The sequence below is a fragment of the Urocitellus parryii genome, chromosome 8 (genome assembly GCF_045843805.1).
Source record: "Urocitellus parryii isolate mUroPar1 chromosome 8, mUroPar1.hap1, whole genome shotgun sequence".
Classification (NCBI taxonomy): domain Eukaryota; kingdom Metazoa; phylum Chordata; class Mammalia; order Rodentia; family Sciuridae; genus Urocitellus; species Urocitellus parryii.
The window spans coordinates 97,912,953-97,926,962 of NC_135538.1; the positions used below are offsets into that span (position 1 = coordinate 97,912,953).

Genomic DNA, 14,010 nt, shown 5'->3' on the forward strand with positions numbered 1-14,010 from the left:
TTATGAGCCAGCACTCAGGGTAGTCCTGGGCTCTGGCCTGTGTAGAGGGAGGACATATGAAATGTGGGTCCCATCAGAGGCTACTTGAAAATGACTGGAAACATATTTAATGGATGGGAGTGCACTATCAAAGAACTCAGTTACCTGCTATCATATAAACACACAAAGTAGCAATTAATTTTAAAAAGCTATATGGACAATGTCCGGTGAATTTATTTCATGGAGAAGTTCCCCCACCCCACACCCCCCAAAAAAACATGATTTTCCCAGACACAACACAGTGACTGGCACTTTTCAATTATCTTTTATCACAGCATACAAAAAAGAAATCAACAGAAATACACCAAAATAAACCCCATACCCCTTAAATTAGCAGATTTAAAATTAAATCTTGAATCAGTATTTTGTTAGACTTTGATTTAAACTCTATTTACAAATTAAATTGCACTTGTAAAGATAGTGACATTTCTATTATGGTAGTAGTTATTTTATTGTGGTCTTATATCTGGATATAAAACTTTTAAAGCTTCTTCAACAAGAATCATACTTTCTTTTGCAGTACATAGTTTGTTTATCCACTGAATTTCTGAACTGGTTTTTTCTTTTTGTGCTTTTCTGCTCTGTTATACAAATGGCACACACCTTTGGAGTAGGCATAGTCTGACACTGCACTCATTAGAAGAGACTGGTGAAAAACTAAAGTGTAAGAAACAAAATATTAACAGTTTAATCCTTTGGTTCATCTTTTAAAAAAAAAAATCAACCAATACAATTTACAAATCATCGATACTTCATCTTTTTGGTTAAGAACAAATCCACCAGGTAGATTACTGATTAAAATGCAACACTGCTTTAAAAGTACCACGTTCCTATTCTGATCTCACTGCTCGAGGACGCCATTGTTTACAACTGGTTTGACAGGACACAGGATACAGTAAGGCACGAGTGGATGGTACGAATAAAAACAAATACTTTAGGACTGGTTTGTCTTCTGCACAAATACTAAAATATGTACCGTCTTCAGGATAAAATAACAAAAAAGAAATACATATTTTTGTTATGAAATACCTATACAATTTTTTTTTTAATTTACACCATCTGAGCTGCCAAAAAAAGCTTAAAAGAAAAAAAGTATTGATTTTTTTTCTCCCCAGACATAAAACTAGCTCTCATCAGTAGGTCCAAGAGAACTTAGGTTCAAAAGGTCCCAGCACTGTATGGAAAGGAAAAAGATAAAAATTCCCTTCCTGCTCTACCTCTTCCCCACATAAGAGAAAAACAAAGGCCAGATGTTTACAGTAGTGTATTCTACTTATTACAAACCACTGAAATTTAAAAAAAAAAACAACACAACACCAGGCTAGGAGACAGCTGGGCAATGATGGGCAGAGGAAGGAGTAAGGCACTTCCTGGGTGGGAGCAGCATCCCGGACCCTGGCCACAGGAGGCGGCAGGTGACAGCAGGTGCTGGTGAAGACACGGCTCCTCAGAAGCAGACAGGAACACCTTGACAGCAGGGAAGACACGGAGGTAAGACCTGCAGGCGAACGCTACACGGAAGTGGTCACCCGGTCGATGGCGTGATTGACCTCATTTTTGTTTGAATCCAGTCCTTTAGCAGCATTCATATCATTCCGTAAATTCTCTACTGTCTTTTTCATGTTCTTTAACTCCCCTGGGTGTGGAGTGGCTCGCCTTAGAAGTGTTCTCTAAAAACAAACAGTGGAGTAAGAATTTTGGTTTTATTCCATGACTTTTTCAAAACATGCAGCTTCAAGGTGTTAGCGTTCCAAGACAAATCTTACTAGCGTGGGTGGAAAAGCTTTCTTCAGAGTTTTATGCATTATCCACTGCTGACTGGTAGCTAATGGAAGATGAAATGCCTTCATGCAACTTATCTAGTCATGACAGAAGGGTTACTTTTAGAATAAAAACACTTAAAAAGGAGATTAGTATAAAATAAAGGTTTCTAGGAAGAGAAATTTAAAAATTTAAGATGTAATTATGGGGTATAGAGAAAGAAAGGAATAAATTCAAAAGTCCTAAGTTAAAGTCACTTTAATGTTCTATTTACACTCAAAGTAGTTCTGGCTTCCTTCAAACCTTGAGTCATGGGTGTTGAAGAAAGAGGGGAGTAAGAGAAAAGAATTTCATTTCTTACTTTGCTGCTGAGTGTGCTATTTACATGACCTACTGGTGAAAGTTCACATTTTCCTAATAAATGCTATAGCACTGGGAGTTAAGTAACAGGGTACGGATGATTTTTAAAACTGTGTATTATTTAATGTTAGATGCCCTTTGCTCATAAAACAGCATATCATTAAATGGCCTGACCTGGAGTTTCAGGAGCCATGCTAGGTTAACAAAATACTGGAAGTGCATTACAGAGACAGTGAAATAATGACACCTTAACAAGTCTTGTGGCCAGCTTTAATGAGACACTGATGCTGAAGTTGTCTGGTCATCCCTAATCCCCATTTTGCTCTCTACTACTGTAAATGCCCCAAATTCTATCTGGTGACAGCTGGAATAACAAGAACTATAGGCAAGAATTTAAAAACTGCCTTTTGTTTTGGGGGCTGCAGGTACTCCCATGATTATGAAAATCTTAATTAGTACAAGGAGTTTAAAAAGCCAAAGTCAACTGGTAGGAAGATGTCAAGAGCTACTGCAGACTCCTGCAGATGCTGGGTGTCTAAGAAATATTTCAGGTATGAAAGAAAGAAAGGGTGAGCAGTTTTTTCACACCAATTCCTGATTTCTGAATGACAACTTGTTAAGTATTCCAACTATGACCACAAGTAGTCTATAGGAGAGTCAGGTGGCCCAGTTATATAAAGGAGGAAGGGAGGTCTGGTACTAAATTATACTACAGCATAGCCACAAGCCAGAGCGGAGGAAGACACTTCACTGACCAAAAAAAAAAAAAAAAAAAGAGAGAGAGAGAGAGAGAGAGAGAGAAATCCCCATTTTGAGGAAAATTTTAAGGTTGGAAGAAGAAGAAATGATAACAAAGAAAGAAATGCATCATAAATTATTGAAACCACAACAAAACAAAACCCAAAGCTTCATGTGTCTTATTTACATTTTGTAACTTAGTACCTAGAAGTGCCTAGTTTTGTTTGCTAAAAAAAAATCCCTAAATGCTAAAGGCAAAAATCACTGTATGAAAACAAAGAAAATCCTTCTTAGGTGCCACTCTGAATCTCAGAATTATGAATTGTGAATTTCCACAAAGGCAAAGAACTTCTGTTTCCATACCGTCTCATTGTCTTCTTCATCTTTTTCATCCTCCAAAAATCGGATTGCGCTGACTCTGTTTACTGCACGCTCGTTCCAGGCTTCCTCAGAGACGTCGTTGACCAAGTTCTCCAGGGCACCACAGCGGGGCAGATTCTCTGTGGAGACAAATCTCACATCAGCATGGAAGGCTGGTTTGTGTGACTGGCAACAGCCATGTTGCAATTCTATGGCTGAATGGGCAGCATCCACCCAGAGAACCAGAGATATTACATAAGACGGGCAACCACTGTCTCAATTCCAAGTCTTCGCTGTTTCTGTTGTTGTTGTTGTTAAAAAATAAATAAATAAAAAACAACAACAAAAAAGTGCTGGGAAGGGTTGTCCCCTTCTTTTAATGATGCATAATTCTGAGATCATATAAAACACCTGCTAAATGAGTATGAATATGTTTACTATTTCATCATAAGATGTCCATAACTTCAAGAGCTCTTTTTCACAATTCTCGTCAAATTTCTCTGACAGCGATGTGGCTGTACGTGCTGGAACCTGGTTCTTTCTTTAGTGACATTCTATCACATTTCTTCTCTTAGGGTCTTGAAAGCTCACCTACCACAGCTGTGACTCACAAGGTGGTTTTGGGAACACCCTGCATGGGAACTCTGATTCTCCCAGGGTACTCCAGTTCTGTCAGACCCAGTTCTCATAAATGATTTAAAATAGCATTTTGATCCACTTTTGAGTTTCATGCAGGGTGAGAGATAGGGGTTTAATTTCATTTTGCTACATAGGGATTTCCAGTTTTCCCAGAACCATTTGTTGAAGAGGCTATCTTTTCTCCAATATATGTTTTTGGCACCTTTGTCTAGTATGAGATAGCTGTATTTATATCGGTGTGTCTCTGTGTATTCTATTCTGTTCCATTGGTATTCTTGTCAGTTTTGGTGCTAATGCCATATTATTTTTGTTACTATAGCTTTGTAGTATAGTTCAAGGTCTGGTATTATGACGACTCCTGCTTCACTCTTCTTGCTAAGGATTGCTTTGGCTACTCTGGGTTTCTTATTTCTCCAAATAAATTTCAATGATTGCTTTTTCTAATTCTATGAAGAATGTCATTGTGATTTTAATAGGAATTACATTAAATCAGGTACACTGCATGATAATCAGGTAAACCTCTCTTTCTTGGGTACTGCACAATGATGTTTGCCTAGTATTCAAGAAAGCTGAGGTATTTCCTGGAAAGTGTTTGGCAAATCAAATCAGACCTGCAAATAATAAACTTTTCTTAGATAAAATATGCAGAATAAAGTCTATTTATTAGCAAAAAATAAAATCGCATTTTGATACTAGTGTGAATATTTTTTAAAATCACATAATTTACAAAACAAAATACAATGACTCAAAATAACTCAATCCTTTAAGGATAGTGTGCCAGTGGTATTAGCTGCTAATCTTCCAAACTATCAGTTTGGATTTTAAGATCCTGCTACCCCGTTTTGGAGTATTATTTTTCAGCCTTAGCTATAATTCAAAAACCAAAATTTGCTTACAGAATTACAGACATGATAAAAACGTGTGAATAACCCCCTTTCTGCAAGGATGTAGGGGAACCTTCCCAGAGGAGCCGCACAATGACCTCTCCCAGGCTGGCTCTCAGGGCAGATCAGACAAAACAAAACCATACATGGGGATGGGAGGCCTTATGCAAAGACACCAGCTCACTCTCGCAGTCATGTGGACACTGTCCTTAAATTCACCTTGGCAAGGAGGTTCAGAAGGCAGCTGCGGAAGTAAGACACAGGTTAAAATCTTCTCTCCTGTGCTGTGGTCTGTGTCTGTCTGGAACGTGAGCAGAGGCTGGGACTGGTTGTCAGATAACCACAGGGCCTTCAATTTCAAGGCAGTCAGCGATAAAGGCAGATGCAACAACCTGATATCAAACCAAAGGAGATATCACAACCTTAACCTTTGTCAGTAAACCAGCCCTTGTCAGTAAAAGTGTGAAGAAAATAAAAAAGAGTTTCCTGAGATTGGGTTCCAAAGTATAATCAGACATTGTAAGATACTAGATGTGCTCTTCACAAAGCGATTCTTCAGTAGGGTACCACATTTCCCTTCACTGACCCCCAGCTCTCTCATGAGGACCTCTGGGCCACAGGGTAAAGCATGAGGAAATCACAAGTTAATATAAGCTCTTTTGTAATTTAGAAAGAGAGAAAGAGAATAATAAATATAATAATTAAGTAAATAATATAATAATATAAATAATAATAATTAAATAATTTAAAAATAATAAAAACTCAGTCGCATAACTGGAAGTTCTTACTACCTCTAATGTCCCAGGCCTCATTGATAGGGCTGATACGAGGCAGGAGCACCTGGCAAGTCAGAAGGAGAGGAAGGAGCTGCTGAAGTGCCAAAGAGTTTAAGTTGCAGCTAAAATAAAGATTGGGGATCATTTTTCGTTGATTATTTCGCATATTCCATTTTAAACTTGTATCTTTCAGTTTCTAGACACTGCCACTTCCTGGACTTCTAGGTGATAATTAATAGGCACACTGGACTGTTGCTGTTTCAAATGGGGTATTCCCTATGAAAGCACTTTAAATTTGTAACGTGACACCTAAAGATTAGTTTTATACTGATGTTTACACAGATTGGCTGCAACTAGTCAAATGTATTAGATAAAGATTATGGCCAGAAATCACATGTACTTAGTACTTGCAAAAACAAAACAAAACAAAACAAAACAAAAAAAAACCACTTTACTGCACTGGGTTTCAACCAGGAAGATTATTGCTCCAGGGGACATTTGGCAATATCTATCTTTGTTGTCTGAGTGGGGGGTACTAATGGTATCTTCTACTTAGAGCACAGGATAGGAAGATTGTAAATATCCTATGATGCACAGGGAAGAACTCACAACAAGACTTATCTGGCCCCAAATGTCAATGATGCCAAGAGTAAAAACATGCTTTAGTGAAAACCAAAGCCGCATACCCGTTTCACTAAAAACAATAAAACCTCTATTAATACCAGGAATGTAAGGCTTAAGAAATTTAAGGTTATACTTTATAAGATGTTTTCACTCTAAAGATGGCTCCATGTTACTAAATCACAGAAGTGAATTTATAAGAGAGATAATAGACCTATCTCAAACTTACATGGGAAATTTAACTATATCTTACCAATAAATTAATATTGCATGAGACAGTTATACCATTTTGAATTAACAAAAGTTGTAAGAAATACACTACATGTAGATATTGTATTTCAAGATTATAAAATGAATCTGAGTAAAAGGTAGATATAAACTGGTTAAGTTAGTTTAATAATTAAGTAAAAAAAAGTCACTGCATAGAGAATATTAACAACAAATATATTAACAAATTTTTTATACTAACGTGTTTTACAAAACATTTCTAATGCATTAACTTATGAGATAAGAAAATATTTCTTTTCCTTATTAATTGGTGAGGTAAAGAATAGTCCATCCCACATGCAGGTAAAGCTGCAGCACTAAGTACAGTGCTATTGTAACTTAAATGGGAAAGAGGTTCAAAGGGGGTTACACTCTCACATAAGCTACAATAACATTGAAGCTGCATTTGTCAAAGTGCCCTTGAAAAGACTATTTATTGAATGTTATAGTATTTCATTAATAAGGGTCATATTAGTTGAGAAATATGTATTTTTCAATCCTAGACTCTACCCCATACGGTGAGGGCATACCAGAGAATTGAAGACCAAGTAGATTCCCAGCTCTATTGCTCCTAACTCAAGAAGTATTTGTTCTTCAAATGGGACAGAAAGTAAAATCTCATGTGCTTACACAAAAATTATTTCTCTTTCTGCCCAAAGGCTGTGACACAGACATTCAAATGCAAGAAAGCGAAAAACATGTATTTGCCAGGAGTTGAGACAGAGTTTTTATTTTTAGGACTATTCATTATATATTTTGAAAGCATCAAGAACATAAGACTCTTTCATTTTATGGAACAAAAGGGCAGTTTCCTTTGAAAATTTTTCAATATTTCTTTTGAAACAGGAGTTAAGCTAATATCTTCCAAATGTTTAAAGTTTCAAGTTTTGATCAGAAAGCTTCTAGTTAGCATTGCTACCTTTCTTAACCATGATGACAGAAAGAAAAAAAAATCAAGACTTGTAAGCTGGCATGAAACACAGATACTCAAACAGGGTCATTATAATGCCTTAGACTAATAACTGGCTTCCCAGCTGAACGCTGAAGCAAAGGTATAAGTAAAAGGTAAAAGGAGCATCACTAACAGCTTCAAAGAACGACAAACCCAATGATAAAAGCTAAAATAAATTACTAGACTTGACAACAACGGATCAGATTAATGAGTTGTATGAAACACCAGTTTTCTCACAAATAATCCAAGTGCCAGCTTCAATATGAACATAGCTCACCAAGTGCACAACACATCCAAGCTTGTTCTCAACCCACTCACAGGCGTGAGTATTGCCAGTAATGCGAGAGCAAAGCAAGCCCGGTCCCTGCAGTCTGCACACAGGCTGTGCAGGCTGGGCCGAGCTTCGCAGTGACTCACTGTGGCCTGGGGAGAACAGACACACACTCCTCTGTTTCTCTTAGGTGAACCATCCCAGCTACAAATCAGAAAATAGATTAAAAAAAAAAATACACCCAGCTTTTCAGAGGAGTTAAAAATACATGTTTGGTTACTTGTACTTTATGTACACTATAGAATGAATAAAATCAACACAAGAAGCCACAGCTCCATTTGTACACATCTCTATTTTCTAGTTAGGATCACATCCTCCAGAAATAAAAAGCCTGTGGTTACTATTTACATCAGTGCTACAAGGACCAAAGCAAATGAATAACCACACTGTGAGCCTCTGGTCTCCAGGTATATCTGTGACTAGTCCAACCCACAGTGACCTTCCATGCCCCAGAACTACCACAGCAATTGCTTGTTCAAGCTTAGTTAATAACTAAGCAAAGACTTCTGATTAATATAATAGTTACCTATGGTTGAATGCTTCTTAGAATTCAATGTTTCATCTGTTTGTTACCCCCTTCCAGAATTTTTTTTTAGTTTTAAGCAAAGTTTTCAAAAACATTTGAGAACATAATTATTGAAAAAAAATTTAATTGATATAAGAATCTTTAAAATGAAAACCACCCTTACCCTCGAGTCTCTATCCTTCCTCTAGGGAGACTACTATTAACATTTTGGTACACTGCATAGATAAGTTTTTGTTTTGGAAAACAAGAAAGCAAAAATGAGAATGCTATATATATCATTCAACACTTGCTTTTTTGGCTCAGTATCATGGGTCTCCTTCCATGTCACTTCACATAGAAATCTCTTATTTTTAATTCCTTAGCATTCCAGAGTATGTTTATACTGTTGCATTGTCTTTCAATATTTCAATTAATTTTTTATTAGTTTATATATATGTGTGCATACACACACACATATATATACTGCACAAAATTCAAAAGTATAAACTATTTCCTTATTAACAACCACTGTTTCTAGTACTTGGTACTACCAATATTGCAAGGAAGAGCCACAAATACCCAATTCTGTATATTTGGTGGCTATTCCTATGGCGAGAGTCTAAAGGTTAAGGGTAGCTGATGATACCAGACACCTGATTCCTTACTGTCACAGAGCATTTGATATTTAGTTCCTGTTATGGTTTGGATCTGGAATGTCTTCCAAAGGCTTGTATGTTAATAGCTTGGTCCCCAATGCAGCAATGTTCAGAGGTCGGGCTTTTGGGAAGTGCCTGGATCATGAGGGCTCCAACCTCATCAGTGCATTAAAATTATTTGCATTATTTAATGCATCCATTCATTCAAATATTAAAATAATGGCATTATTGGGAGGTGGGAGAAACTATAGTTGAAGGAATGGACCCTTAAGGGTATGCTCTTGAGGACTACATCTTATCTCTGGTCCCTTCCTTTCTTTCTTTTCTTCCTTGCTGGCTGTCATGAGGTGAACAGCTTTCTTCCACCAGGCCCTTCCACCATGATGTGTGCTTCACCTCAGGCCCAAAGCATGGAGCCAGCTGACTGTGGGCTGAAACCTCTGAAACTGTGAAACAGAGTAAATTTCCCCTTCTTTAAGTTGTTCCTGTCTTGATATTTTGGCCATAGTGATGCAAAGGTGACTAATATAGTTCCCAAGTATGCGTTAGAGTCATCCTTGCTATAATTGATCCTATCAGACCTGTAAAAGAAAGTTTCTGCAAATTAGCATGTAGTTTCCCTGCTGGCATGTGCTATTTTTATATTTAAGGAAGAGGCAAAACTTCTGTTGTATTTCCTATGATTTTCTGTGGTATGACATTTCTGGAAGCCATACAGCTGACGTGGCAGCCTTTCTTTCTGGAAAGGCTTTTTAAAAATTATTATTATTAGTTTCAATACTGATACTTTTAAATAAGTAGTGATTAAATATTTTAATAGGCTTAAATTTTGGTTATGAACCTATCTGTGCATGGACTAAATGTCACACTTAAATGACTCAGATGACAGCTACGTTACTCAACTTTTTAATTGGATTTCTCCTCCCCAGCCCAAGCATTGTAAAAATTTAACTTTATTTTCTTCTGAGAACTAGAGAATGAGGCCTCCACTCATGTGAAAAACAATATTTAGAAATCAGACATCAGAACCACCTTTCTGCTCAAGAGTGAACAATGCAAATTCATGTTCACCAGTGTGGTAAGAGCTAGGGAATGTGTGAGTCACTGAGTTTCTCCTGCTGGAGGTGAGAGGTCAGGACAGAATGGCTCTGCTCCAGCTCCAAAGGCTCAACTTCAGTAGAAACTAACCTTGAGTTTCTAGCAACCACTTAATGGTTTTAAGAATTCATCAAGATGTCCTGAAAGCATTAACCTTTAAAAAGGCGAGCATCCTCTGAGGCCATAACTCACCTCCAGATCCCAGCTTATTTAGCCCTGATGTCCATGACCCATTAGCAAGAATGAAAAATGGTGGCTTGCGCCTGACCTGAGTGACCTGCTAATTAACACTTAGGAGATAGTCCTCCAAACACTCTACACACTGTTGGCATTTACTGTGTAAAATCACTGACCAGCTTTCCCTCAATGAACACATTTCCTCCTGTCTAACATCACATTCAAAAGTAATTTTTAAAGTCCTTTTGGCAATGGAGCCTGTGATATAAGACATTCTACAGTGCCAGGCTATTCTCTGTGCAAAACTACTGACATTTTCACTTAGTCATCAGTTCTCACCAGGCCATCTATTATGTGCCAGGCACTATGAAGGGACCAGTGACACAGTGACACAGAAAGCAGAGTATCTACCTTGAGGTTACTTCTAGTGTTGAGGGTGCGGGAGGGGGGAGTTAGACTCATGTAAACAGGGGATTGTCACACAGTGCTGTGAGTGCCACTGTAGGAAACTCCCTGAAAACAGATTCAAGGGAGGGCTTCCTAGAGGAAGGGAAGCTTGGAGATGAAGACTAAAGGTGGGGAGATAGAGAAGAGGACCCAGGGTTAAAGAATGCTTTATATAGGCTCAAGTAGAAGAAAGAACATATGACATTTGGAGTGCTGAAACTAGCTCAGGATGGTTGAAACAAAGTTACATTCTGCAAAGTTAAGGAATAAGTACATTCCAGAAACTGGTAAATGAGCCAGGGTTTGAGAGAAACAGTGCTGTTGTAACTTCAGGGAAAATAATTAGGGTGATTCTTAATCCAAAAAAAAAAAAAAAATTATGAAGCATTTGGACACTCTGACATTAGCTGTGGATATTCTCTCCACAAAATTATATTTACAATTTCAGGGTGTTCAGAGACACTAGCACAGCATATTTCAGAACCCTGGTTAAAAATGAGTTTGGCCAGATGTAATGGCACACCCCTATGGTTGTCTCAGCTCCTCAGGAGGCTGAGGCAGAAGAATGGCCTGAGTCCCAGCTTTCCGAGACCAGCGTGGGCAACATGGAGGGACCCTGTCTCCAACATAATAAAGACAACAACAATAAGAACTCAAAACTGATTTGAGCTCTTTATTATTATTATTTTGCAGATGAGGAAACTGAGGCCCACTCTGAATTACAAATGCTAGTTCTACACAATGTGAGGGGAAATCCTCTCAGGCCAGCACTCTTACCCTTACATTACTATACTGTTGTACTAGGAAGCATTTCTTTAGAAACGTCCACTTAAACTTTAAAACATCCCATGCTCAGATTATCCCCAACTCCACTTGGCTTAATTACTCTGGTCCCCATTTTAAGAACTTGCTGGAGCTTGGGCCATTCAACTAATCAGTACAATATTCTGTAAGACACCGCAAACGTGATCAAGACTGGGGGTATGCACACCTTCTCCTCTCAAGCAATGCAAACTTAAGACTTGCTCACCTGTTCCCTGCCACATCTAGGACATGGAGCTCTGTCGCCTGTGACACCTCTGCAGGTATTCGAGTTAGTCTATTGTCACGCACGCAGAACACAGTGAGGCTGCAGCACCCGCCAATCTACAGTGGGGAAGAAAACACATAGTTTTTTCAATTTTGTGCAGGGACAGGGAGGGTATAGTATCTTGTTTATCAAACAGAATGAAAAAGATGCATGAAAATATACCACGTAACTGTAAGCCTCACTGATGATCAAATATGATTCATTTAAATCATACGAAACATTACACATGTTCTGAATTAAATTTAGAAAATAAACTGTACCATTAAAAAACTTCACTCAGGAAAGGAAGTTATTTTCCACTGCTGATATCTAATCCAACTGCATCTGTTAAATGTATGAACCAAACTACACAAGTCCAGACAAACATTATCTGGTAATATGGGAGTTTAACAATTCTAGTTTCAAAAGTGAGTCCAGAGAGGATACTAATGCATACACATACACAGTTCAAGACCTACCCATTATGTTGACTTCAGGGTTCTTGATTCCCCAGTTTAAGAAAAAACGGGGTGGGGGAGGTCTTATGGACTATACATTAATTTCTACTATACCTCTATTAATAGCATTTGATCATTCACAAATCAATTTGGTCAATTCACTTTTCCTTGAGGAGTGTAAAACCAACAATATCTTAGCAAAAAGTAAAATTGGTAATACACACATTCATCTTCTCAGTTATGATCTGCTGATAAAGCATATAAACTGACATCTTCATCACATCATATTCTTTCTTTTTTTTAAGTAAGCACTTTGAAGGTGACTGAACTTTGTATATAGAGTCTGGTCTTCAAAACAGAGCATGAATACACTTCAATGATTCTCTTTAGCCAATAGACTGTGGTTTTACAGTCAGAAAACCTGGACCAAGAGGGTGAAAAAATAACTCAATTCCAGACACAACATTCTGCAGGACTCCATAAAGTACTACATTCTCCTGGTATTCACCATCCTGAGAGTGATGGCTAGAAAAGGCTTATGAAGGAACCCATTGATGTCTCTCCCACACATGGAAAAATACTATTCTAGGGCCTCCTACTGGAGGAGGAGCAAGAGACTTGAATCCTCAGTGATATCTGAATATATCTTCTGCCCTTTTCTATTTGTATGTGTGTTTAATATGTGTATATAATACTCCAAAAAGCAGAATGCATATTTATAAAAGTGGTGCATTGTTACCCGTATGTATAATGTTTTCATTTCTTAAGAGTTAATATAAATATTTTGAAATAATTTATTTAACCATAGTACTTAACCACAATGGATGTAAAAAGGAAAATAAACATTAAAACACTAAGGACTAACATTGTCTCTAGGCACATAGAAAGCACTCACAGAGTAGAAAGGTTATGAGATTATTCCCTTTCTTTCTCAGTATTCACATATTCACATTTTCTACCTGGTAAACCTGAAACCTGGTTTATTCGATGTCCTCTAAAATACACCTTGTATTTTTGTACTTACTGTTTTGTATATAAATGCTTTATTATTTGTCTTTTTAAATCTTACTAATCATCAACAATCAGCCCAATGTCCTCTAATCCCTCCAAAAAGTCTTTCTAGAACCCTCTGGTCTGCAATATGATAAACTGCTCTGTATATTTCTTTCCTAATTATTGTCTAACACCCTGACAGGACAAAATATCTCCTGAAGATTCTTAAGATCATCTAAGTTCCTGTTAAATCTGTAATGTTTGCATACAATCAGCTACCTGTCAAGTACAGTACCCATCCTATCTACCATGTGTAACCTGTATACCTACCAAATTTTCCATTTAGAAACATGTTTAAAAATTTACTTGCTTGTGAAGGACTATTACTTAGGGTAGCTGTTTCTCTGTGTCGCAACAGAGATAATAAAGCTCTTCTTTGTTCTAGTAAGAATCACACCAGTAGGCTCTCAAGTTTTGTAAATACAGAGCCCCAGTCAAGAAACCCAGAAGACACAGACAACTGGATCTTTCATGTGGTTTGGCATTTCTTTAGTACTTTGAGCAAGGAAATCATCAGTTTTACTCAGAGGCCCAGGAATATGATGAAGGAAAGGAACTGAAATGCTGATCCTTTGAGGACTGACATTATCAGGTTCTCCCTGATAAATTTAGATAGTACTGACAATGATCTCCTCATGGGAAGGGGTTCCCACAGGGAATCTTTTCCCAGCCCCGTGAAAGGGCATCTGCAGGAGGTCAGGTACTGCACGGGCCTGAGTGGAGGAAGGTCTTCCAGGCAAGCACTCAGCTGAGAGTGGAGATTCCTAGAGCCTGCCATCCTTGCCTAACTTTGAAGAGACAGGCCTTATCTACCCGAAG

General features: G+C 37.8%; 1 protein-coding gene across 1 annotated transcript in view; it reads right to left on the reverse strand.

The window, feature by feature from the left end:
- Positions 1–273: 273 nt before the first annotated feature.
- Lrrc1 (leucine rich repeat containing 1) overlaps positions 274–14,010 on the reverse strand; it is a 124,130-nt gene continuing 110,393 nt past the window's right edge. The window contains exons 11-14 of the mRNA XM_026411234.2: positions 11,642–11,757; positions 5,001–5,173; positions 3,262–3,398; positions 274–1,709 (exon numbers count right to left, since the gene is read on the reverse strand). Of these exons, the coding sequence (XP_026267019.2) occupies positions 1,551–1,709; positions 3,262–3,398; positions 5,001–5,173; positions 11,642–11,757 (585 nt within the window). The 3' untranslated portion in view covers positions 274–1,550. The remainder of the gene's footprint in view (positions 1,710–3,261; positions 3,399–5,000; positions 5,174–11,641; positions 11,758–14,010) is intronic.